At 45.6% G+C, this 26,544-nt stretch overlaps 1 protein-coding gene and 1 long non-coding RNA gene across 7 annotated transcripts in view; one reads left to right on the top strand and one right to left on the bottom strand.

Moving 5' to 3' along the window:
- LOC134969337 (uncharacterized) overlaps positions 1-6,448 on the top strand; it is a 97,606-nt gene extending 91,158 nt beyond the window's left edge. Inside the window, exon 4 of the long non-coding RNA XR_010189449.1 lies at positions 6,332-6,448. This is a non-coding gene — a long non-coding RNA (uncharacterized LOC134969337). The remainder of the gene's footprint in view (positions 1-6,331) is intronic.
- RIPOR1 (RHO family interacting cell polarization regulator 1) overlaps positions 1-26,544 on the bottom strand; it is a 627,513-nt gene that overhangs the window by 37,988 nt on the left and 562,981 nt on the right. For all 6 annotated transcript variants that reach the window (XM_063945248.1, XM_063945245.1, XM_063945246.1 and 3 more), the window contains 4 exons: positions 18,734-18,892; positions 11,530-11,726; positions 8,728-8,811; positions 8,179-8,269 (listed from right to left, as the gene is read on the bottom strand). In XM_063945248.1, the coding sequence (XP_063801318.1) occupies positions 8,179-8,269; positions 8,728-8,811; positions 11,530-11,726; positions 18,734-18,892 (531 nt within the window). The remainder of the gene's footprint in view (positions 1-8,178; positions 8,270-8,727; positions 8,812-11,529; positions 11,727-18,733; positions 18,893-26,544) is intronic.

The raw sequence follows: 26,544 nt of genomic DNA, 5'->3' as shown, positions 1-26,544 counted from the left end.
GGGAGAAGAAGCGAACCTGCCTGCTTGCAGCCAGCTTGGGCTTCTTAGGCTACTGGACACCATTAGCTCCAGAGGGACCGAACACAGGCCCAGCCTCGGAGTCCGGTCCCAGAGCCGCGCCGCCGGCCCCCTTACAGAGCCAGAAGCAAGAAGAGGTCCGGAAAATCGGCGGCAGAAGACATCAGTCTTCACCAAGGTAGCGCACAGCACTGCAGCTGTGCGCCATTGCTCCTCATACACACCTCACACTGCAGTCACTGAGGGTGCAGGGCGCTGGGGGGGCGCCCTGAGCAGCAATAAAAACACCTTGGCTGGCAAACATACATCACATATAACCCCCAGGGCTATATGGATGTATTTTAACCCCTGCCAGAATCCATAAAAATGCGGGAGAAAAGTCAGCGAAAAAGGGGCGGAGCCTATCTCCTCAGCACACTGGCGCCATTTTCTCTCACAGCTCCGTTGGAGGGAAGCTCCCTGGCTCTCCCCTGCAGTTACTACACTACAGAAAGGGGTTAAAAAAGAGAGGGGGGCACTAATTAGGCGCAGTATTAATAAAACAGCAGCTATAAGGGGAAAAACACTTCTATAAGGTTATCCTTGTATATATATAGCGCTCTGGTGTGTGCTGGCATACTCTCCCTCTGTCTCCCCAAAGGGCTAGTGGGGTCCTGTCCTCTATCAGAGCATTCCCTGTGTGTGTGCTGTGTGTCGGTACGATTGTGTCGACATGTATGAGGAGGAAAATGGTGTGGAGGCGGAGCAATTGCCTGTAATGGAGATGTCACCCCCTAGGGAGTCGACACCTGAGTGGCTGAGCTTATGGAAGGAATTACGTGGCAGTGTCAGCTTTTTACAAAAGATTGATGACATGAGACAGCCGGCTACTCAGCCTGTGCCTGTCCAGGTGTCTCAAAAGCCATCAGGGGCTCTAAAACGCCCGTTACCTCAGATGGCAGATACAGACGCCGACACGGATACTGACTCCAGTGTCGACGATTAAGAGACGAATGTGACTTCCAGTAGGGCCACACGTTACATGATTGAGGCTATGGAAAATGTTTTACATATTTCTGATAATACCAGTACCACTAAAAAGGGTATTATGTTGGGTGAGAAAAAACTGCCTGTAGTTTTTCCTGCATCTGAGGAATTAAATGAAGTGTGTGATGATGCGTGGGTTTCCCCCGATAAAAACTGTTAATTCCTAAAAAGTTATTAGCATCATACCCCTTCCCGCCAGAGGATAGGGCACGTTGGGAAACACCCCCTAGGGTGGATAAAGCGCTCACACGCTTGTCTAAACAGGTGGCACTACCGTCCCCGGATACGGCCGCCCTTAAGGAACCTGCTGACAGAAAGCAGGAAAATATCCTAAAAATGTATATACACTCACACGGGTGTGATACTGCGACCAGCAATCGCCTCAGCCTGGATGTGCAGTGCTGGGGTGGCTTGGTTGGATTCCCTGACTGACAATATTGATACCCTAGATAGGGACAGTATATTAATGACTATAGAGCATTTAAAAGATGCATTTATATATATGCGTGATGCACAGAGGGATATTTGCCGACTGGCATCAAGAGTAAGTGCGCTGTCCATTTCTGCCAGAAGAGGGTTATGGACAAGACAGTGGTCAGGTGATGCTGATTCCAAAAGGCATATGGAAGTATCGCCTTATAAAAGGGAGGAGTTATTTGGGGTAGGTCTAACAGACCTGGTGGCCACGGCAACGGCTGGGAAATCCACATTTTTACCCCAGGTAGCCTCTCAACATAAGAAGACGCCGTATTATCAGGCGCAGTCCTTTGGGCCTCATAAGGGCAAGCGGGCAAAAGGCTCCTCATTTCTGCCCCGTGGCAGAGGGAGAGGAAAAAGGCTGCAGCAGAAGCCATTCACAAGCTGTATTCCCAGCAGGTGATAATCAAGGTACCTCTCCTACAACAGGGAAAGGGGTATTATTCCACGCTGTTTGTGGTACCGAAGCCGGACGGCTCGGTGAGACTTATTTTAAATATGAAATCCTTGAACACTTACATACAAAGGTTCAAATTCGAGATGGAGTCACTCAGAGCGGTGATTGCGAACCTGGAAGAAGGGGATTATATGGTGTCTCTGGACATCAAGGATGCTTATCTCCATGTCCCAATTTACCCTTCTCACCAAGGGTACCTCAGGTTTTTGATACAGAACCTTCACTATCAGTTTCAGACGCTGCCGTTTGGTTTGTCCACGGCACCCCGGGTCTTTACCAAAGTAATGGCCGAAATGATGATACTCCTTCGAAGGAAGGGAGTTTTAGTTATCCCTTACTTGGACGATCTCCTGATAAGGGCAAGATCCAGGGAACAGTTGGTAGTCGGGGTAGCACTATCTCAGGTAGTGTTGCGGCAGCACGGTTGGATTCTCAATTTTCCAAAATCGCAGCTGATCCCGACGACACATCTTCTATTCCTAGGGATGATCCTGGACACAGTCCAGAAAAAGAGGTGTTTCTCCCGGAGGAGAAAGCCAGGGAGTTATCCGAACTAGTTAGAAACCTCCTAAAACCAGGCCAAGTGAAAGTGCATCAGTGCACAAGGGTCCTGGGAAAAATGGTGGCTTCCTACGAAGCAATTCCATTCGGCAGATTCCACGCAAGAACTTTCCAGTGGGACCTGCTGGACAAATGGTCCGGATCGCATCTTCAGATGCATCAGCGGATAACCCTGTCACCAAAGACAAGGGTGTCTCTCCTGTGGTGGTTGCAGAGTGCTCATCTTCTAGAGGGCCGCAGATTCGGCATTCAGGACTGGGTCCTGGTGACCACGGATGCCAGCCTGCGAGGCTGGGGAGCAGTCACACAGGGAAGAAATTTCCAGGGCTTGTGGTCAAGCCTAGAGACATCACTTCACATAAATATTTTGGAGCTAAGGGCCATTTACAATGCCCTAAGCCAAGCAAGACCTCTGCTTCAAGGTCAGCCGGTGCTGATCCAGTCGGACAACATCACGGCAGTCGCCCACGTAAACAGACAGGGCGGCACAAGAAGCAGGAGGGAAATGGCAGAAGCTGCAAGGATTTTTCGCTGGGCGGAAAATCATGTGATAGCATTGTCAGCAGTGTTCATTCTGGGAGTGGACAACTGGGAAGCAGACTTCCTCAGCAGGCACGACCTCCACCCGGGAGAGTGGGGACTTCACCCAGAAGTCTTCCACATGATTGTAAACCGTTGGGAAAAACCAAAGGTGGACATGATGGCGTCCCGCCTAAACAAAAAATTGGACAGGTATTGCGCCAGGTCAAGGGACCCTCAGGCAATAGCTGTGGACGCTCTGGTAACACCGTGGGTGTACCAGTCAGTGTATGTGTTCCCTCCTCTTCCTCTCATACCAAAAGTACTGAGAATTATAAGACGGAGGGGAGTAAGAACTATACTCGTGGCTCCGGATTGGCCAAGAAGGACTTGGTACCCGGAACTTCAAGAGATGCTCACGGAGGACCCGTGGCCTCTACCTCTAAGAAGGGACCTGCTCCAGCAAGGACCCTGTCTATTCCAAGACTTACCGCGGCTGCGTTTGACGGCAGGGCGGTTGAACGCCGGATCCTGAAGGAAAAAGGCATTCCAGATGAAGTCATCCCTACCCTGATCAAGCCAGGAAGGATGTAACCGCAAAGCATTATCACCACATTTGGCGAAAATATGTTGCGTGGTGCGAGGCCAGTAAGGCCCCGATGGAGGAATTTCAACTAGGTCGATTCCTGCATTTCCTGTAAACAGGGGTGTCTATGGGCCTAAAATTGGGGTCCATTAAGGTTCAAATTTCGGCCCTGTCAATTTTCTTCCAGAAAGAACTAGCTTCAGTTCCTGAAGTTCAGACGTTTGTAAAAGGGGTACTGCATATACAGCCTCCTTTTGTGCCTCCAGTGGCACCTTGGGATCTCAATGTAGTTTTGGGGTTCCTAAAGTCACATTGGTTTGAACCACTTGAATCTGTGGAGTTAAAATATCTCACATGGAAAGTGGTCATGTTGTTGGCCCTGGCCTCGGCCAGGCGCGTGTCAGAATTGGCGGGCTTTATCCTGTAAAAGCCCTTATCTGATCGTCCATTCAGACAGGGCGGAATTGAGGACTCGTCCTCATTTTCTCCCTAAGGTGGTTTCAGTGTTTCATCTGAACCAACCTATTGTGGTACCTGCGGCTACTAGTGACTTGGAGGACTCCAAGTTGCTGGATGTAGTCAGGGCCCTGAAAATATATGTTTCCAGGACGGCTGGAGTCAGAAAATCTGACTCGCTGTTTATCCTGTATGCACTCAACAAGCTGGGTGCTCCTGCTTCTAAGCAGACTATTGCTCGTTGGATTTGTAGTACAATTCAGCTTGCACATTCTGTGGCAGGCCTGCCACAGCCAAAATCTGTAAAAGCCCATTCCACAAGGAAGGTGGGCTCATCTTGGGCGGCTGCCCGAGGGGTCTCGGCTTTACAACTTTGCCGAGCAGCTACTTGGTCAGGGGCAAACACGTTTGCTAAATTCTACAAATTTGATACCCTGGCTGAGGAGGACCTGGAGTTCTCTCATTCGGTGCTGCAGAGTCATCCGCACTCTCCCGCCCGTTTGGGAGCTTTGGTATAATCCCCATGGTCCTTACGGAGTTCCCAGCATCCACTAGGACGTCAGAGAAAATAAGAATTTACTTACCGATAATTCTATTTCTCATAGTCCGTAGTGGATGCTGGGCGCCCATCCCAAGTGCGGATTGTCTGCAATACTTGTACATAGTTATTGTTAACTAAATCGGGTTATTGTTGTTGTGAGCCATCTATCCAGAGGCTCCTCTGTTATCATGCTGTTAACTGGGTTCAGATCACAAGTTGTACGGTGTGATTGGTGTGGCTGGTATGAGTCTTACCCGGGATTCATAAATCCTTCCTTATTGTGTACGCTCGTCCGGGCACAGTATCCTAACTGAGGCTTGGAGGAGGGTCATAGGGGGAGGAGCCAGTGCACACCAGGTAGTCCTAAAGCTTTACTTTTGTGCCCAGTCTCCTGCGGAGCCGCTATTCCCCATGGTCCTTACGGAGTTCCCAGCATCCACTACGGACTATGAGAAATAGAATTATCGGTAAGTAAATTCTTATTTTCTGTTACAATTTCCAATGTATAGGGCTATTTGCACATGCATTTCATCATGACCTTTAACTTATGGTAATTGGAACCCCTGTATGGATTCTATAAATTGTCTTTGCACAACTGGGCCAGTATAGAGCTGTGTGTCCAGATGAAGGGGCTTAGGCCATGATACATAGACTTTGAATATACCAACATTTTGCATTCAATTTGTGCCTCCTGCGTGTCATACCTTTTGGAGTGTTGGAATATTTATATATATATTATATATATATATATATATATATATATATATATATATAGATATATAAATCTTAGAAGAGCTGGCACTCACCCCAACTGTACGGCTCCGGTGCCTTCTGGAATGATAAGTATAAGGCAAAATGGAATCACCTTGACAAAGGGGCGTTAGCGCCCCGAAACGTTGGTCATCCTATTTTGTGTTGTTCCTGCTTTTCATGGATTAAAAATCTACTTTTGCACTTTAATTACTGGGATCAGTCTCTGAGTGCCGCTGCATGTTTCCATTTTGCCTTTTGTATATAGATAGATAGATAGATAGATAGATAGATAGATAGATAGATAGATAGCGTTCGGCACTCCAAAAGCGTACATGAAGATATTCAATACCGGGTGCCCTCCACAAATGTATGTATATTACAGAGGTAATTGGCGGCACTCACTGGCAAATACAACCTTTGTCACGTGCGGTTAGGTGAGGCAGGTGAGGTACAGCCACAAATCATTTGTTTGATTTGGTTTTCTTTATCTACTTTTAGGACTTATGTGTAAACATGAGGTAGTTTTAGGCAAAATTTCAGCAGAAATATAGAACATTCTGAAGGTTTCACTCAAGCACCACTGTGTATCTATCTATCTATCTATCTATCTATCTATCTATCTATCTATCTATCTATCTATATACACAGGGTGATTCAAAAGAAGCAGTACACCCTTTTGTTTTAAAAACTGAGCAGGAAATGGGAAAACTGAAAACTCCAGTAAGGTATGGGTGAGGTAGGCTATCTTTTAGGGTATGTACCGAACATGGGCGTCATCTTGAAATTGGCCATCTTGAATCTAAGTCAGTTGTTTCAAATGGAAAGGGGGTCGTATAACATGTCGAACATCATCAGAATTTGCTGAAAAGTTTATTGCTGCAAACGGATTTGAAATAGCAGGTATGGTTCAAAAGGTACAACACTTTTTTTGTTGCAGGTAACTGAAGATGGCTTTGACAAAATAGGAGAGAATTTATGTCAAACATCGTGTGCTGCATTGTAGGCACGAAGGATGAAAAAACCATTGTTGAGGTCAAGTCTAATTAATGAAGGAAGTCCCTCAAAATTAAAGTTATACACACGAAAATACTTGAAATTCCGTAGTGAAGCACGGGTATTCAACTAAATAAATTATATATATATATATATATATATATATATATATATATACACATACATACACACACACACACACATATATACGCAGTATATATATATATATATATATTATTATTTTTTTATTATTATTTTTTTTACCTGGGCATTACCCAATTCATGTCTACATGATTTGTGACTCTGTAAGTACAGGTATTATTTTATTGTTCCAGATAATTTTCACAGTTGATTTATTCCCCTTCTGAATGAGGGAAAGATTTTGGCCTGATGTCGCAAGGTCAGTTAACAGGAGACTGAAGTGCTATGAGCCCCAGGCCGTATGGCTATTTTTTAAACATATAGGGGAATATTCAATTTACCCAGGCTAATTACAGGGGCAGTTATTCAACTAGCAGGGATTAACCCACACGTTAATCGCCAAGGGTGTACTTTTCACTGCAGCTTCAGATACTACAATGAAAATTCTGTGAGAATTGAGCACACTCATAGGCAGTTAAGCGGAATCAGTGAGTTTATACACTGTAATTAATGATATTAGGTGTGGGGAAAAGGCTATGTAATTGAAATGATTTTCCCCGTGCAGTAATTACCTGACAATTAGTGTTTTTGTTCACAGTTTTCGGAAGGTTAAAAACAGGCAAATTATATACCATTCTCCAACAGTTAGGGGGTAATTCTGAGTTGATCGCAGCAGGAACTTTGCTAGCAGTTGGGCAAAACCATGTGCACTGCAGGGGAGGCAGATATAACATGTGGAGAGAGAGTTAGATTTGGGTGGGTTATTTTGTTTCTGTGCAGGGTAAATACTGGCTGCTTTATTTTTACACTGCAATTTAGATTGCAGATTGAACACACCACACCCAAATCTAACTCTCTCTGCACATGTTATCTCTGCCTCCCCTGCAGTGCACATGGTTTTGCCCAACTGCTAAAAGTTCCTGCTGCGATCAACTCAGAATTACCCCCTTAATTGGCTGAAGTCAAGGGAAAAATGTACCCACTCGAGACTAGTAGCAAAAGTAGGTCTAAAGGTCCTTGCTCCCAAAGGAATCTCATGTCTATGGGGTTCAATTAATAAAGAGGCCTTCCCGAACGTAGGTGAAGGTGGACTATAAGACCTTTGTTCCTTTAATTAAGTAGCCTTATGGTCCTAAAGAATGAGAGTAATAAATACCTTTCTTTTGGAAAGGACATAAGGGGAGGAATAAAACTGCTGGCGACTTGTTCACACGGCCGAATCTGTGTGGCATCCACCGCATTTTATGGCAGAGGGATTTCACACAAAAGTGTTCGCTATCCCATAGGCTAGCAAGCACATTTGTGTGAAACAGGGTGTAAATCGGCAGGGTGAAGGTGCAGTTGCCAGATGCAGTGGGTAAGGTAATTCACACCCTTCAATGGCAATTGAAATCCCTATAAAGACCCAATGTCCCCTTGCTGTGAGACAATTAACTGATCAACAAGTTATTATGGAACAGAATAATTTTGTGTACGCACTTCAAAAAAAAAAGATTTAAAATAAATTCATGGAAGAAAGAACAGACGACTTTTTAAACTTGTTACTTGAGGGCTTTGATCTGAAGTTTGAACCTGTAGAAGGGCAGTCTAATGTAATTATTATTCTGATCATATACTGTACACAGGTTAAACATAATATTCCATACTTACCAAATAGCATTAGACTATGTTTGGCAGCCTCTTTAACTTCATCTTTGTCAGTTTGGCACAGATAAACTAGTTGGTCTATGCTTTCTTTGGCCTGTGGGTGTACAGAATTTAACAATGTATTAAAAGACACCTACCAACAGGTCTCTTTAGCAGTAAACTACACAGGGTTTCCAAATCAAGATCTACTCTTCACACTTTGTGATAAAGTTACAAAGAATAGATGCACTGGTCCATTCTACCCGTAGCTTACTTCTGTCTGATAGCTTGCTGCCTCAGTCACATTCCACCAAACTTTATTCATACACAACCTAGATAATACAGGATTCTGCCAGAACCAAACATGAAGGACTATTCTTCTGAATGACAAGTGGTTAAACCAGTAGTCGTTTTGCCTTGTACACCGACCATAAATAATTTGAATTGGTAATGTACCACCCAGGGCACCCCTGCAGGTGCCACAGCACCCAATTTGGGAACCACTAGGTTAAACATAAACTATACTGGAGATTGTGGATTATAATTACAGTGTTTCTTTAGGCTACTGCTTACCTTTAAACACCCAAGTGCTGCACAACCAGCAACTCGCATATGTAAATCTTCATCTTCAAGCTGCTCCAAGAAACACACAAGAGCCTATAACACATATTTAGGAGTGTTAGGAAGAATAGCAATAGGATTTCAGAGCTGGAACTGCAACTAATTTGTTCATGCTCCTTTGCCAACCTTTTTTTTTTTCTTGAAAAACAATAAGAAATGGGTATTTGGCAAAGTCCATGTTAAAAAAACAAAAAAAACAACAAGTACAACTAACATAAAACCAATTTCATGATGCTTAATGTGGTGATACCCTATGTAAGTATTTTTTATTTATATGGTATACAGCTCTGCCAATGGTAACTAAACTAGTGACAAGTCAATAGTATACAAGTTTATAACTAATCTAGTGACAAGTCAATAGTATACAAGTTTACTGTACATGTCTGATCACTGTCTACTTCACATAGAATATAATATTTGCAATCACAATGGCAATACTGACAGTGATAGAAGTACAGGGTGCTGCATTGGAAAAATCAGTGTTCTATGAACAAAAGTAGTGAGTAAACTGACACCATAATCTAGTACACCAAGCGACTTCCTCACGTACAAGACTATTTACCACTCCTATCGTAATGCCCTGGATACTGCCAAACAAATATATTTCCAAACTCTCATCTCTGCTGAAGCCTCTAACCCAAGCAACTTTTAATACATTTAAATCACTCCTCAATCCTCCCTCACCCAACCCACCAGCTACAAGATCTTGCTTCCTACTTGAAGGACAAGATTGATGAGATCAGAGATGAAATGGTATGCTCTTCCTCAGTCAGCGACTTGCTTAATTCCCTACCTCACAGGTTCTCAAACTCGGTCCTCAGGACCCCACACAGTGCATGTTTTGCAGGTCTCCTCACAAAATCGCAAGTGAAATAATTAGCTCCACCTGTGGACCTTTTAAAATGTGTCTGTGAGTAATTAATACACCTGTGCACTTACTGGGTTACCCGCAAAACATGCACTGTGTGGGGTCCTGTGGACCGAGTTTGAGAACCACTGCCCTACCTGAACTCTCTGGCACGTTCTCTTCACTTGATCCCACAAATGAAGATGAAGTATTAGCACTCTTCTCATCCTGCTACTCTACTACCTCTCCTCCAGATCCTATACCCCCACAAATAAGTAAAGCTATCTCCTCTTCTCATCCCAGCCTTAACTAACATCTGTAATCGCTCTCTACTGGTATCTATCCTTCACCGTTCAAGCATGCAGGGATTACTTTCATTCTGAAAAAACTAAATTCTGACTCAAATGCGCTCTCAAACTACCGTCCTATCCCATCTCTCATGCCCCTCCAAGCTACTTGAGAGACTTACACAATGATAGGTGTTATCTACTGTGTAAGGTGAGTGTATCAATACCTACCTAGATATAGATTGTAAGCTTGCGAGCAGGGCCTTCCTAACTCTATGACGGTCTGTTATTACCCAGTCTTGTTTTTTCACTGTTGTTTCCAGTTGTTTTGTTTTATGTTATCATTGTTTCCAATTATAAAGTGCAACGGAATTGATAATAATAATAATAATAATAATAAAAAAAGATCTATGGATTATTGTGGCACCAACTGTGAAACAAAGTTACCAGGTCATCCAATTCCATCCTACATAATAATAAGCTAACGCTGTTTCCTGTATGGGGGGGGGGGAAATACTCTGCGTGCCGGCGACCACTAGATAGCACCCGATGGAGAAATTAACGGCGGTATTAAAATGATATATCACGCCCAATCTACTATCTAAAGTGATCCTCATTATCGCGCCCATAGTAATTAGGTTTAGCTGCGTAAAGGGTTAGGGAGCCTCGCTACCCTGGGGGTAGAGAACTAGAATGATGATACCACGACTGTCAGCAGAAACAGAATGGGTGTGTAAGGAGGTGGAAAGAATTGAAAACCGCCCTAAGTGCTGCTCCGTTCAGGAGCGCACAGCCACCGGCGCTGACATTACGGTTATGTTGTTGTGGTATTTTGATGGGGCGGTAACTAGTGATCAAATAAAAGCCTGAGACTGCAGGATTTCTGTATAGGTCCAGGGTTACCCACATCACATACCCTGCACCCGTATATTATACTTACCTCTCCAGCTTTGGTGCGCATAAAAAATTGAGAAAATTATCCTATTTTGTGCATTTATACCCCTCAATATAAGAACTCCATGAGTTATAGTATTTATCAACTAATTTAATATTTTTTTTAACCCCTTTCACTAATATGAATAGAGTATTTTTAATTTAATAAAATAAATAATAATAATCCAACAAAACTAACAATGAACTAAATGTTTGCAGGTATATCGTTTTCATACCTAAATCTAAGTTAATTTCCTTTCTCAGAGGACTTTTAGAATATATTGAAATCTATTTTTATTTTGTGGACAACAAATAAGAAAAACAAAGTGAAAACTACAACAGTTTTCCATAATTAAATATTTAATTTTTTTGTGGGCTTAGAGGTAGGGCACTGGTATGATTTATTTATTTAAATTAATAACAAAAATAATTGTTACAAGACAAAATGATGGGAAACAGTGTAGAGGAAAATCCTATTTGGAGCCAGGGTGATATTTGAAATAAATACAGTGTGAACTTCCTAAAGAAGGTGCTTCTTTACTCTTCTCTAGATGTAGATTTCCTCCTTTACCATGTTACTCCAAGGAAGTAAACATTTTTCATTAATAATCAAAATAACAACCAACAAAAGCTACTGCCTAGAATTATAAATTGTAGGCAACTAAATATAAAGAACAACCTGCTTACCCTCTCCCGTAAATGGTGCTGCTCAGAGAAGGTTCTAAGGAACGTGGACACAGCGGTAATGACTCTGCTGTTTCCATTAGTGAGTAGAAGGCTTAAAGTCTTGAACGCTTGCTTTTGCATGCAGCTCTCTGGAACTCGCTTCAAGGCTTTTAAAACTACATTCTGGTCATCTGAGTTCAGGTTCTGCACAAAGAGTACTAGAAAAAAAAAGTAGTACTTGAAGGAAACATTGATATGAGATGAGATCAAATCTACTATATGCTACAGCATTGAGTCATTAGTTGAATGAAACCCTAAACTTTTTCAGATTTCAGAAAATTAAAAAAAAAAAATTACAGAAGATACATGGGCCAGTAATCAAAGACAATCTTCAAATGTTGTAGGAGAAGGTAAGTACTGGAATGTTTACCATATTAGTCAGTTACAATCAAAGTATGTGGTCATGTCTTTACCGATCCTCTAACACAATACTATCATCAACTAAAACAAAACCGTTTTTATACCTCTTGCACCATTATTAAAGTAGGAAGAGTTACAAGTTTAACACCTGAAAACTCATTTCTGATCCTTGATGATATAAGTCATAATATGATTAAAGCATGGAAATTAAACTTCATATAAATATTATCCTATTGTGACAAATCCTTTAATCAAAAAAAATAATTATGTAAACATTTGTTTGGAAAAAACAAACAAACACAATTTTACAACAGACTATGTCCATTTCACTATTAGGCCGGTATTCAATTAGCTGCTGTAATTTACTGCCGGGGACTATTCAAGTAGCCCCGATAACCGGTCACTTATTGGAGATTATGCTTCGAGTTCCTCAGGCACCCGAAGCATAATCCCTGAGCAGTCCTCGGAGCCGCGATAACACATGGGCCCGGAAACTTATCTCAGATCCTATATGTTATTGCAAAATAATGGGACATTTTTCTCATGAAAAACAAATAGGCTTTAATTGAATAGCACAATCAGCAAGTTTATTTTCGGGAGAAAAATTAACAGGGGATTGAATGCCGCCCTTAATGTGAATATAGGCTTTTAAACACCTACCGGTAAATCCTTTTCTCGTAGTCCATAAGGGATACTGGGGTCACATTAGTACAATGGGGTATAGATGGGGTCCAAAGGAGCCATGACACTTTAAAACTTCAATAGTGTGTGCTGGCTCCACCCATCTATGCCCCCTCCCACAGCCCAGTCTAGGAAAATTGTGCCTGAAGGAGACGGACATACTTGACAGGAGGAAAACAAGATAAAGACAACAAAGTGGTGAGGAAACGAACCAGCACACAACAGAACAAGAGGTTAGCAACAGCCAACCAAGAAGGATAGCAACAGCTGTTCCAAACAACAGTCACACAAGAACTAAACGTGCAGGAAGCAAGACGAAGCACAGAGGCGGGCGCCCAGTATCCCTTATGTACTACGAGAAAACCCTATTTTCTCTAACATCCATAAGGGATACTGGGGTCACATTAGTACGATGGGGACGTCCCAAAGCTCCCAGAATGGGCGGGAGTGAGCTGAGATGCCTGCAATACTGAGTGACCAAATTGCTTATCCACCGAAGCCAGGGTATCAAACTTGTAGAATTTCACAACCGTGTATGTCCCAGACCAGGTTGCAGCTCGGCATAGTTGTAAAGCCGAGACTCCACGGGCAGACGCCCATGATGAACCCACTGACCTTGTAGAGTGGGCCTTGATAGAACGTGGAACCGGCAAAGCTGCTGAAGCATAGGCCTGTTGGATAGTGAGACTAATCCAGTGAGCAATGGACTTACTTTGAAGCAGGACAACCGCTCTTGTGAGCATCATACAACACAAAGAGAGAATCTGATTTCCTGACACGAGGAAATCAGATTCTTGACATAAATCTTCCTCTTCCAAAACATCCTCTTGACATAAATCTTTAAGGCTCGCACTACATCCAACGACTTAATGGTTCCGTTTGGTTCTGACTCCTCTTCTACTCCTATCAGTTGATTGATATGAAAAGTGGACACTACTTTCAGCAAAAACTGTTGATGAGTCCTAAGTTCCACTCTATCCTAGTGAAAGATCAAGTAGGGGCTCCTGCATGACAATGCCACCACTTCAGAGACTCGCCTAGCCGATGCCAAGGCGAACAGCAATTCCGTCTTCCACAGACTCCAAAGGTTCAAACCAAGAGGATTGTAGAAAATTCAAAACCACAGTCAGATCCCAAGGGGCTGTGGGCGGCACAAAGGGAGGTTGTATGTGAAGGACACTATCAAGAATGTCTGGACTTCTGGAAGTGTAGCCAACTGTCTTTGGAAGGAGACAGATAAGACAGAAATCTGAACTTTTATGGAGCCCAGGCATAGGCCCATATCCACTCCAACCTGTAGGAAACACAGGAAATTACATAGATTGAAATCTGCAATGGGGTACTTGCGACCTTCACACCAGGAGACATATCTCTTCCAAATGCAGTGGTAATGAGTTGACGTTACCCCTTTCCTGGCCTGGATCATGGTTGAAATGACCTTGTCGGGAATACCTTCCTGGCTAGAATCTCCCTTTTAACCTCCATGCCGTTAAACAAAGCCGTTGTAAGTCCGGGTAGATGAACGATCCTTGCTGAAGAAGATCCACCCACAATGGCAGAGGCCATGGGTCGTCCACAGACAGAGCCAGAAGGTCTGCGTACCAGGCCCTTCTTGGCCAATCAGAGTAGCCTGAACCCTTTCTTTTTTTTATTCTTTTCAGAACTCTTGGAAGTAATGTAAGAGGAGGGAACAGATATACTGACTGGTAAATCCATGGCGTCATCAGTGAGTCCACTGTCATCGCCTGAGGGTCCGTGTCCGCGAGTAACACCGATGAAGCTTTTTGTCGAGATGAGAGGCCATCAGATCTATTTGTGGCCAGCCCCACTGGTCCGTTATCAGTTGAAACACTTGTGGGTGTAAACCCCACTCTCCCGGGTGCAGGTCGTGTCTGCTTAGGAAGTCCACTTCCCAGTTGTCTACTCGTGGGATGAAAATGGCAGATATCACCCTTGCATACCTTTCTGCCTGGAGGATGACCTTTGATACCTCTCACATGCACGCTCTGCTTTTTGTCCCTCCTTGCTGGTTTATGTAGGCTACCGCCGTGGCATTGTCTGACTTGACCTGTATGGCCTGATCCTGAAAAAGATGGGAGGCTTGAAGCAGAGCATTGTAGAGTGCCCTGAGTTCCAGGATGTTTATCGGAAGAATGGCTTCGTAGCTGGACACCTGCCCTGGAATTCAGCCCCTTGGGTCACAGCTCCCCAACCTCGGAGGCTCACTTCCGTTGATAACAGAATCCAATCCTGAATTCTGAAGCTTCGACCTTCTACCAGATGGGAAGACTGCAGCCATCACAGGAGGGAAATCCTGGCCTGCGGTGACAGAAGTATGACCTGGTGCATCTGCAGATGCGAACCTGACCATTTGTCCAGGAGATCCAGCTGGAAGGTGTGCACGTGGAACCTTCTGTACTGAATTGCGTTGTAGGAGGCCACCATCTTTCCCAGTAGACGTATGCAAAGATGTACCGATATCCTGTTCGGCTTCAAGAGAGAGTGTACCATCTCCTGGAGTGTCTTTGCTTTGTCCAGGAGTAGGAAAACTTTCTGAGCTACCGTGTCCAGGACCATGCCCAGAAACTGAAGCCTTTGAGTCGGCTCGAGGTGAGATTTCTGTAAATTGAGAATCCACCCATGGTGCGTTAGTCGTGTTGTTAGGCTGCTGCTGTTCATCAGCTGCTCTTTGGACCCTGCTTTTATCAGCAGATCATCCAGGTATAGAACAATGTTTATGCACTGAAGACGGAGTTGGCACATCATTTCCGCCATGACCTTCGTGAATACCCTCGGAGCCGTAGAGAGGCCGAAGGGTAAAGCCTGAAATTGGTAGTGGTTGTCCAGGAGCGCAAATCGTAGGTAAGCCTGATGAGGTGGCCATATTGGGATATGGAGGTAAGCATCCTTTATATCCAGGGATACAAAGAACTCCCCCTCTTCCAGACCTGAAACCACCGCTTTCAGAGATTCCATCTTGAATTTGAAAACCTTCAGGTGTGGATTTAAGGATTTGAGATTTAAAATTGGTCTTACTGAACTATCCAGCTTCGGTACCACAAACAGACTGAAGTAATATCCCGTTTCTCAGAGAAAGTGGAACTGGAACAAGGGGCCTAATTCTGAGTTGATCGCAGCAGCAACTTTGTTAGCAGTTGGGCAAAACCATGTGCACTGCAGGAGGGGCAGATATAACATGTGCAGACAGAGTTAGATTTGGGTGGGATGTATTCAAACTGAACTCTAAATTGCAGTGTAAAATAAAAGGAAGCAAGTGTTCACCCTGCACAGAAACAAAATAACCCACCCAAATCTAACTCTATCTGCACATGTTATATCTGCCCCCCATAGAGTGCACAAGGTTTTGCCCAATTGCTAACAAACTTGCTGCTGCGATCAACTCAGAATTACCCCCAATGACCTGAGTCTAAACCCATTTTTGAATTGCCTCTAGTAAGATTTCCCGTATTTCTTTGAAAACTGGTAAGCTTGATTTGAAGAATCTGTGATGTGGAGGAAAGTCGAACTCTATTTTGTAGCCCTGGGAGATTAGATCTTTTACCCAGGCATCCTGGCAGGAGCTTCTCCAAATATGGCCGAAATACTTCAGCCAAGCTCCCACCAAGAGATCCCCAAGGAGTGGAGGGACACGCGATGCTGAAGCCTTTGTGGAAGCGGAATTGGTGCTCTGCTCCTGTGAACTTGAGGCAGCTGGTCTGCGTGGCTTTCCTCTATTTCCTCTTCCAGCGTTCGAGGCACCACTGGCCCTACCTCTAGACCTTGTCAATCGAAAGGACTGCAGAGATGGGCCCGAATATGGACGTCTAGCAGTTGGAGCCGCAGACAGCAGGTATGTGTATTTCCCGGCAGTGGCCTGTGAAATCCATTCGTTCAATTCACCTCCAAATAGGGCATCACCTGTGAATGGCAAAGCTTCTACGCCCTTCTTTGATTCATAGTCCGCTACCCACTGACGTAACGAATATGGACGTCTAGCAGTTGGAGCCGCAGATAGCAGGTACGTGTATTTCCCGGCAGTGGCCTGTGAAATCCATTCATTCAATTCACCTCTAAATAGGGCATCACCTGTGAAGGGCAAAGCTTCTACGCCCTTCTTTGATTCATCATCCGCTACCCACTGATGTAACCATAAAGCTCTGTGAGCAGAGACTGCCATAGCAGTAGACCTATAATTCAGATTGCTTTGATAGATTCACATAAGAAAAGGGCAGATTCCTGAATATGGTGTATACAGTAAGTGTCACCATATCAGACAGCGTTGCGTCACCCGCAAGGCCCTTTTGAAGGTAACCCGCCCATGTGTGAATAGCTTGTGTAATCCAACAACCGGCAATAATGGGTCTCGGAGTTGCCCCTGCAGCTATATAAATGGATTTCAACGTGCTATCTATTTTTCTGTCAGCCCGCTCTTCGAGCGTCATAGCTCCTGGCACCGGCAACACCTTCTTCTTAGACAGACGTGACACCAAGGCATCTGCTATAGGGTTTTTCCCAGAGTTTTCTCCCCTCCTGAGAAAAGGGGAAAACAGACAAGAGTTTTTTAGGCATTTAAAACCTATTGTCAGGATTAACCCACGGCTCTCTGAAAAGGTAATCTAATTCTTTAGAATGAGGAAAGATTGCAGTAACTTTTTTCTGTGCAAAGAAAAAAGACTGGCACTTCTGCTTCCTTATCTGGGATATTTAGCACTTCCCTTATAGACTGGAAATGTGATTCCACTCCCTGCGCTGCAGTTTCCTCTTATGTCTCTTGAGCCTCAATTCCACCCCCCTTCCCCACCCTCGTCCTCCAGAATCTCCTCATCAGTTTCTAAAAGTAAATCATGTGACCCACGTTTATGTGGTAACTGTTTTGTGGAGGGAGGCTCCTTTCTACTCTCTGAATGGTCTTTTGCCAAATCAGAGACAGACTGTTGCAGCAGCTACCTTTCCCTTTTTGCAGCAGCCATTTTATTAGACATCTTGGATTTAATGGACGCCACCCAGGGTGGCTCTTGTAACTCTCCCCGTCGCCCCACTGTTCTGTAAGGGATGGCTACATTGCTCGAAGGAGAAAACCTGGTGCTACATGAAATACACACTGCTTTTTTACCAACCATGCTGACAGTGTTCACACACATAGAGGAAACAAGTACAAGCAAGTTTACCCACAGTGAAGCAGAGAGAGAGACACAGAGAGTAAGGAACCAGCACACAAGCTCCCCGCAATAGTTATACACTTGCTGGGCTTTTTATATATAATTTATATGTACCAGGAGCCTAATAAAAGGTTCCAGCAGCGACTCTCCCCCTTGTCTAACCCCTGTTACCAATGCTCAGGCGAATGGGGTATCCCAGGAGGAGCTGAATTTCCCTGCAGTGTCTTCTCCCTCAGTGAAATGGCGCCAGAAAGCCGCTGGACCCGCTCTATGTAAGCTCCGCTCCCTCAATGGCGCTGGAGTTCAGCTTAATTAGTTATACTGGCTATGTCTTCCTCTAGTATAAAAACAAGGCTAAATCCCCTTGAGATCTTCCTGTGGAGAGTCTGTATGCCCACCTCGTGTCATGACACACTTGGAACCGGGAACACACTAATCGGATCCCCAGTGAAACACTCACCACTCTTCATCCTTCAGGCTTTAGGGGTGTGCAGCTTGCTGAGGGGGGGTGTGCCCGTGCACCATGCCCTGCGGTACACTGACCCTTCCAGGACTTGGTCCTATCAGCACCTGAGCCGGTTCTGCGCCTTCCAGATGCCAGTGCTGGTCCCCTCCCTACTTCCCACGAAGCAGGTAACTGTTGCTTAAACAGTATGCCCGAAACAATATCAAAGTTTCAATAAAATTGAAGAAAAACTCTGGAGCTCCAGAATAGTGCTTCCGGCTCTGAGGGCACATTTTTCTAAACTGGGCTGTGGGAGGGGGCCTAGAGGGGAGGAGCCAGCACACACTATTGAATTTTTAAAGTGCCATGGCTCCTCTGGACCCCATCTATACCCCATCGCACTAATGTGACCCCAGTATCCCTTATGGATGTTAGAGGGGGAAAAACATTGTACATCAATCCTCTCAAGCAGTAAAATGCTGTCTTAAAACTTCTAAACAAAGACCATTTAACTATGTACCTTCTTTTGCCAACTCAAGAATATGGGCATCTAAAGAAGCGACAGGGATAGACTCAAAGTGGCTCCAATACTGAAAGATGGTCATCTGATCATTGCAAGTATTCCTGGTTCTCCTGGGCAATTTCCGGTCAAAAATATCTTCTACCATCCTTACAAACACTGCAAAAGAGTACTTCACGTGAAAACTGAAACTAACATTCCCTTTACTATACAAAACACATTGTAAGAGCAACACATTCAACAATAATGTGGGTGTCATGATGGGTGACATTCATCATCTCAACATTCATAATGTCTCTATAAAAATATCAACATGGTCATAATGTCAAAATGCTTGGTATGTAGACAGTAAGCATATTGATACTGACCATGTCAACACCGATTAGAATGTCAACAAAATGTTCCTTGTGTACTTGTGGTGACTTATCTGGTACGTGGGCTTCGGCAGCTCCAGAAGTGTCTTTCAGTTCCAGCAGTCAGCTGATGAGGACTTGCGACTCATCCTGCGGTGCTTCCAGCAGTGTCACTAACCCTTCCCCCTAGTGCCAAACTCTAACCTTCCCTCCTGTAGTCCTAGCCTAATCCACCCCCCTAGTATCTTACCCTATGAGGCCGCAGCCTAACCCTACACCTCTGGTACCTGCAGCATGTGAACATTTCACAAGTCCGCTTTCTGCAGATGCCAGCATGTTCAACGTTGACATTGCAACATATCTCCTGTAAATGAAATACGTAATACACTAGGTTACGGATCAATAGGTCAACCTGAAAAAGGTCAACAGTGTCTAAGTTGCTCCCAAGAGGTCGACATTCACAAGGTCAACATGGGAAGAAGGTTGACACAGAAAAGGTCCACATGAGTTTAAAAAAACGGCGTTGTTTTCTCCGTAACATGACCAAGAACCCCAATTACTGCACCGCGTCCCCTTACATGGCAAGTTGCCTCTCTCCACTACCGCTGCGCTCAGCAAAGGTTACTATGCCCAATCATAGTCCACGTGGATGGTAAAGTATGAAAAAGATAAATTGTAAAAAACTCATGTCGCCCCTTTTCCTGTGTCGACCATTGCCATGTCGACCTTTTAAAAATGTAAACCTTTTGCCCATGTCAACCAATAGTGGTCGACCTAACATCCGGATACCAATATACTATTATTGTAAAGAACATCTGCATTGCGAGAAATTATCATACACCTACCTAAAACATTAATCTTAATCTTTTGCTCCATACACACTTGCAGATAGTCGTGAAAATAAGAATTTACTCACCGGTAATTCTATTTCTCGTAGTCCGTAGTGGATGCTGGGAACTCCGTAAGGACCATGGGGAATAGACGGGCTCCGCAGGAGACTGGGCACTCTAAAAGAAAGATTAGGTACTATCTGGTGTGCACTGGCTCCTCCCTCTATGCCCCTCCTCCAGACCTCAGTTAAGGAAACTGTGCCCGGAAGAGCTGACACAACAAGGAAAGGATTTGGAATCCAGGGTAAGACTCATACCAGCCACACCAATCACACCGTACAACTCGTGATAACCATACCCAGTTAACAGTATGAACAACAACTGAGCCTCAGTAACAGATGGCTCATAACAATAACCCTTTAGTTAAGCAATAACTATATACATGTATTGCAGAGAGTCCGCACTTGGGACGGGCGCCCAGCATCCACTACGGACTACGAGAAATAGAATTACCGGTGAGTAAATTCTTATTTTCTCTGACGTCCTAGTGGATGCTGGGAACTCCGTAAGGACCATGGGGATTATACCAAAGCTCCCAAACGGGCGGGAGAGTGCGGATGACTCTGCAGCACCGAATGAGCAAAGGCAAGGTCCTCCTCAGCCAGGGTATCAAACTTGTAGAACTTAGCAAATGTGTTTGAACCCGACCAAGTAGCAGCTCGGCAAAGCTGTAAAGCCGAAACCCCTCGGGCAGCCGCCCAAGAAGAGCCCACCTTCCTTGTGGAATGGGCTTTTACTGATTTAGGATGCGGCAATCCTGCCACAGAATGAGCTTGCTGAATCGTGTTACAGATCCAGCGCGCAATAGTTTGCTTTGAAGCAGGAGCACCCAGCTTGTTGGGTGCATGCAGGATAAACAGCGAGTCAGTTTTCCTGACTCCAGCCGTCCTGGCTACATAGATTTTAAAAGCCCTGACTACATCTAGTAACTTGGAGTCCTCCAAGTCCCGAGTAGCCGCAGGCACCACAATAGGTTGGTTCAAATGAAACGCTGATACAACCTTAGGGAGAAATTGGGGACGAGTCCTCAATTCTGCCCTGTCCATATGGAAGATCAGATAAGGGCTTTTACATGACAAAGCCGCCAATTCTGACACACGCCTAGCCGAAGCTAAGGCCAATAGCATGACCACTTTCCACGTGAGATATTTTAGCTCCACGGTCTTAAGTGGCTCAAACCAGTGGGATTTCAGGAAATCCAACACAACGTTAAGATCCCAAGGTGCCACTGGAGGCACAAAAGGGGGCTGAATATGCAGCACTCCCTTAACAAACGTTTGAACTTAAGGCAGTGAAGCCAGTTCTTTTTGAAAGAAAATAGATAGGGCCGAAATCTCGACCTTTATGGATCCTAATTTTAGGCCCATAGTCACTCCTGACTGTAGGAAGTGCAGGAATCGACCCAGCTGGAATTCCTCTGTAGGGGCCTTCCTGGCCTCACACCACGCAACATATTTTTGCCATATACGGTAATAATGTTGTGCTGTCACGTCTTTCCTAGCCTTTATCAGCGTAGGAATCACTTCATCTGGAATGCCCTTTTCCGTTAGGATCCGGCGTTCAACCGCCATGCCGTCAAACGCAGCCGCGGTAAGTCTTGAAACAGACAGGGCCCCTGCTGTAACAGGTCCTGTCTGAGAGGCAGAGGCCATGGGTCCTCTGAGATCATTTCTTGTAGTTCTGGGTACAAAGGTCTTCTTGGCCAATCCGGAACGATGAGTATAGTTCTTACTCCTCTCTTTCTTACTAACCTCAGTACCTTGGGTATGAGAGGAAGAGGAGGGAACACATAAACTGACTGGTACACCCACGGTGTCACTAGTGCGTCCACAGCTATCGCCTTAGGGTCCCTTGACCTGGCGCAATATTTTTTTTAGCTTTTTGTTGAGGCGGGACGCCATCATGTCCACCTGTGGTCGTTCCCAACGGTTTACAACCTGCGTGAAGACTTCTGGATGAAGTCCCCACTCTCCCGGGTGGAGGTCGTGCCTGCTGAGGAAGTCTGCTTCCCAGTTGTCCACTACCGGAATGAACACTGCTGACAGTGCTAGCACGTGATTTTCCACCCATCGGAGAATCCTTGTGGCTTCTGCCATCGCCATCCTGCTTCTTGTGCCGCCCTGGCGGTTTACATGGGCGACCGCCGTGATGTTGTCTGATTGAATCAGCACTGGTTGGTTTTGAAGCAGGGGCTCTGCTTGACTCAGGGCGTTGTAAATGGCCCTTAGTTCCAGTATATTTATGTGTAGTGAAGTCTCCTGACTTGACCACTGTCCTTGGAAGTTCCTTCCCTGAGTGACTGCCCCCCATCCTCGGAGGCTTGCATCCGTGGTCACCAGGACCCAGTCCTGTATGCCGAATCTGCGGCCCTCGAGAAGATGAGCACTCTGCAGCCACCACAGCAGAGACACCCTGGCCCTCAGGGACAGGGTGATCAACCGATGCATCTGAAGATGCGATCCGGACCATTTGTCTAACAGATCCCACTGAAAGATCCTTGCATGGAACCTGTCGAAGGGAATTGCTTCGTAAGAAGCTACCATCTTTCCCAGGACTCACGTGCAGTGATGCACCGACACCTGTTTTGGTTTCAGGAGGTCCCTGACCAGAGATGACAATTCCTGGGCCTTCTCCACCGGGAGAAACACCTTCTTCTGTTCTGTGTCCAGAAGCATGCCCAGGAAGAGCAGACGCGTCGCAAGAATCAGCTGCGACTTTGGGATATTCAGAATCCAGCCGTGCTGTTGCAACATTTCCCGAGAGAGTGCTACGCTGGCTAACAACTGCTCTCTGGACCTCGCCTTTATAAGGAGATTGTCCAAGTACGGGATAATTATAACTCCCTTCTTCCGAAGGAGTATCATCATTTCGGCCATTACCTTGGTAAATACTCTCGGTGCCGTGGACAGACCAAACGGCAACGTCTGGAATTGGTAATGACAATCCTGTACCACAAACCTGAGGTACTCCTGGTGAGGTGGGTAAATGGGGACATGCAAGTAAGCATCCTTGATGTCCAGCGACACCATAAAATCCCCCTCTTCCAGGCTTGCAATAACCGCCCTGAGGGATTCCATTTTGAACTTGAACTTCCTTATATAAGTGTTCAAGGATTTTAAATTAAGAATGGGTCTCACCGAACCGTCTGGTTTCGGTACCACAAACATTGTGGAACAGTAACCCCGTCCCTGTTGAAGGAGGGGAACCTTGATTATCACCTGCTGGAGGTACAGCTTGTGAATTGCCGCCAGTACTACCTCCCTTTCCCTGGGAGCAGCTGGCAAGGCTGATTTGAGGTAACGGCAAGAGGGAGTCGCCTCGAACTCCAGCTTGTATCCCTGAGATACAATTTGTACAGCCCAGAGATCCACTTGTGAGCGAACCCACTGGTTGCTGAAGTTTCGGAGACGCGCCCCCACAGCACCCGGCTCCGTCTGTGGAGCCCCAGCGTCATGCGGTGGACTTAGAGGAAGCGGGGGAGGATTTTTGTTCCTGGAAACTGGCTGCCTGGTGCAGCTTCTTTCCTCTACCCCTGCCTCTGGGCAGAAAGGATGCGCCTCTGATCCGCTTGCCTTTCTGAGGCCGAAAGGACTGTACATGATAATACAGTGCTTTCTTAGGCTGTGAGGGAACCTGAGGTAAAAAAGTTTACTTCCCGGCTGTTGCCGTGGATACGAGGTCCGAGAGACCGTCCCCAAACAATTCCTCACCCTTATAAGGCAAAACCTCCATGTGTCTTTTAGAATCAGCATCACCTGTCCACTGCCGAGTCCATAATACTCTCCTGGCAGAAATGGACATTGCATTAATTCTAGATGCCAGCAGGCAAATGTCCCTCTGTGCATCCCGCATATATAAGACGACGTCTTTTATATGTTCTATGGTTAGCAAAATAGTATCCCTGTCGAGGGAATCAATGTTGTCTGACAGGGTATCAGACCATGCGGCTGCAGCACTACACATCCATGCTGAAGCAATAGCAGGTCTCAGTATAGTACCTGAGTGTGTATACACAGACTTCAGGATAGCTTCCTGCTTTCTATCCGCAGGCTCCTTTAGGGCGGCCGTATCCTGAGACGGCAGTGCCACCTTTTTTGATAAGCGTGTGAGCGCCTTGTCCACCCTAGGGGATGTTTCCCAACGTAACCTGTCCGTTGGCGGGAAAGGGTACGCCATCAGTAACCTCTTAGAAATCACTAGTTTCTTATCAGGGGAACTCCACGCTTCCTCACACAATTCATTTAATTCATCAGATGGGGGAAAAGTCACTGGCTGCTTTTTCTCCCCAAACATAATACCCTTCTTGGTAGTAACCGGGTTAACATCAGAAATGTGCAATACATTTTTCATTGCAGTAATCATGCATCGGATGGCTTTTGTAGACTGTGCATTTGTCTCATCCTCATCTACACTGGAGTCAGACTCCGTGTCGACATCTGTGTCTACCATCTGAGCTAGCGGGCGTTTATGAGCCCCTGATGGCCTCTGAGACGCCTGGGCAGGCGCGGGCTGAGATCCCGGCTGTCCCAAGGCTGCTGCGTCATCGAACCTTTTATGTAAGGAGTTGACACTGTCTGTTAAGACCTTCCACATATCCATCCAATCCGGTGTCGGCCCCGTCGGGGGCGACACCACACTTATCTGCCCTTGCTCCGCCTCCACGTAACCCTCCTCATCAAACATGTCGACACAGCCGTACCGACACACCGCACACACACAGGTAATGCTCTGACTGAGGACAGGACCCCACAAAGTCCTTTGGGGAGACAGAGAGAGAGTATGCCAGCACACACCACAGCGCTATATAACACAGGGATTTACACTATAATGAGTGATTTTTCCCAATAGCTGCTTATTATCTTATTTGCGCCTAAATTTATGTGCCCCCCCTCTCTTTTTTACCCTTCTTGAACAGGATACTGCAGGGGAGAGCCTGGGGAGCGTCCTTCCAGCGGAGCTGTGAAGAGAAAATGGCGCTGGTGTGCTGAGGAAGAAGGCCCCGCCCCCTCAGCGGCGGGCTTCTCCCGCGTTTTGTATAGCTTAATGGCGGTTTTTTTTGCACATATACAGTTTTCCAGACTGTATTATGTGCATATATTGCCAAAAGGTATTCTTATTGCTGCCCAGGGCGCCCCCCCCCCCCAGCGCCCTGCACCCTACAGTGACCGGAGTGTGTGGTGTGCAGTGGGAGCAGTGGTGCACAGCTGCAGTGCTGTGCACTACCTTAATGAAGACCGGAGTCTTCTGCCGCCGATTTCATCTTCTTCTTCTGTCTTCTGGCTCTGCAAGGGGGACGGCGGCGCGGCACCGGGAACGGACGATCGAGGTCAGGCCCTGTGTTCGAACCCTTTGGAGCTAATGGTGTCCAGTAGCCTAAGAAGCACAAGCTAGCTGCAAGCAGGTAGGTTTGCTTCTCTCCCCTCAGTCCCACGTAGCAGTGAGTCTGTTGCCAGCAGATCTCACTGAAAATAAAAAACCTAACAAATACTTTCTTTCTAGCAAGCTCAGGAGAGCCCACTAGGAGCACCCAGCTCTGGCCGGGCACAGATTCTAACTGAGGTCTGGAGGAGGGGCATAGAGGTAGGAGCCAGTGCACACCAGATAGTACCTAATCTTTCTTTTAGAGTGCCCAGCCTCCTGCGGAGCCCGTCTATTCCCCATGGTCCTTACGGAGTTCCCAGCATCCACTAGGACGTCAGAGAAATGTGACAAATCTACCAGCAGTTTACATAAAGGGCCGGCCTTCTGCAGAGCACACAGGAAATGCAAGTAAATGCATAGAGGTGCAGGTATAGTCTATACAGCACTATACAGGTAAGACACACTGGTCCCCAGCAGTGTCGGACTGGAGCATGAAGAGCCCACCGGTGGTGTGCAGTTGTAGGGGCAAATGATTAGAGGTGTGACCAGCCTCCAAAGGGAGTGTGGCCAGCCACCACAGAGGTTTGGCTAACCATTATAGTGTACCTGGTCTGGACTCCATGATTATTTATATAGTAATTAATGCTAGTGCATGCATAATAATATGCCAGATTAATGACAGCAATGTACTGTAGAGAATACATCATAATCCTGTGCAGTATAAGGTGACATATGTATAATATATAATTCAAGTGCACAGTCTAGAACCTGATCCATAGAGGAGGAGGGCCCCCCAGGCAGTGGGGCCTACCGGTGGTTTCCCCTGTACCCCTGTGGGCCAGTCCAACCCTGGTCCCCAGTGTCACACACAAACATACTGATAAAACACTGCACTGGCACCAGTGTCTCAAACACACACACAATGTACGGTATACTGTTAATATGCTTTGGTCCTTAAAGTCACATGCAATAGATTGGTAAAGCACACTGATCTATGTGTCAAAAACACCATACACTGCCAATCCACATTAATCTCCAGTATCATGCACACAATATACTAGTACAGTAGCAGAACACTAGTCCCTATTGTCACACACAAGGTATATCTCAAACACACAAAATAATATTACGACACATACAAGATCTGATCATACAAATACAAAATATCCTGGTAAAAACACAATGGTACCCGGTGCAAAACACACAC

This window comes from Pseudophryne corroboree, chromosome 11 (genome assembly GCF_028390025.1).
Source record: "Pseudophryne corroboree isolate aPseCor3 chromosome 11, aPseCor3.hap2, whole genome shotgun sequence".
Taxonomy (NCBI): Eukaryota; Metazoa; Chordata; class Amphibia; order Anura; family Myobatrachidae; genus Pseudophryne; species Pseudophryne corroboree.
This window is presented reverse-complemented; position numbering and strand designations above follow the sequence as displayed.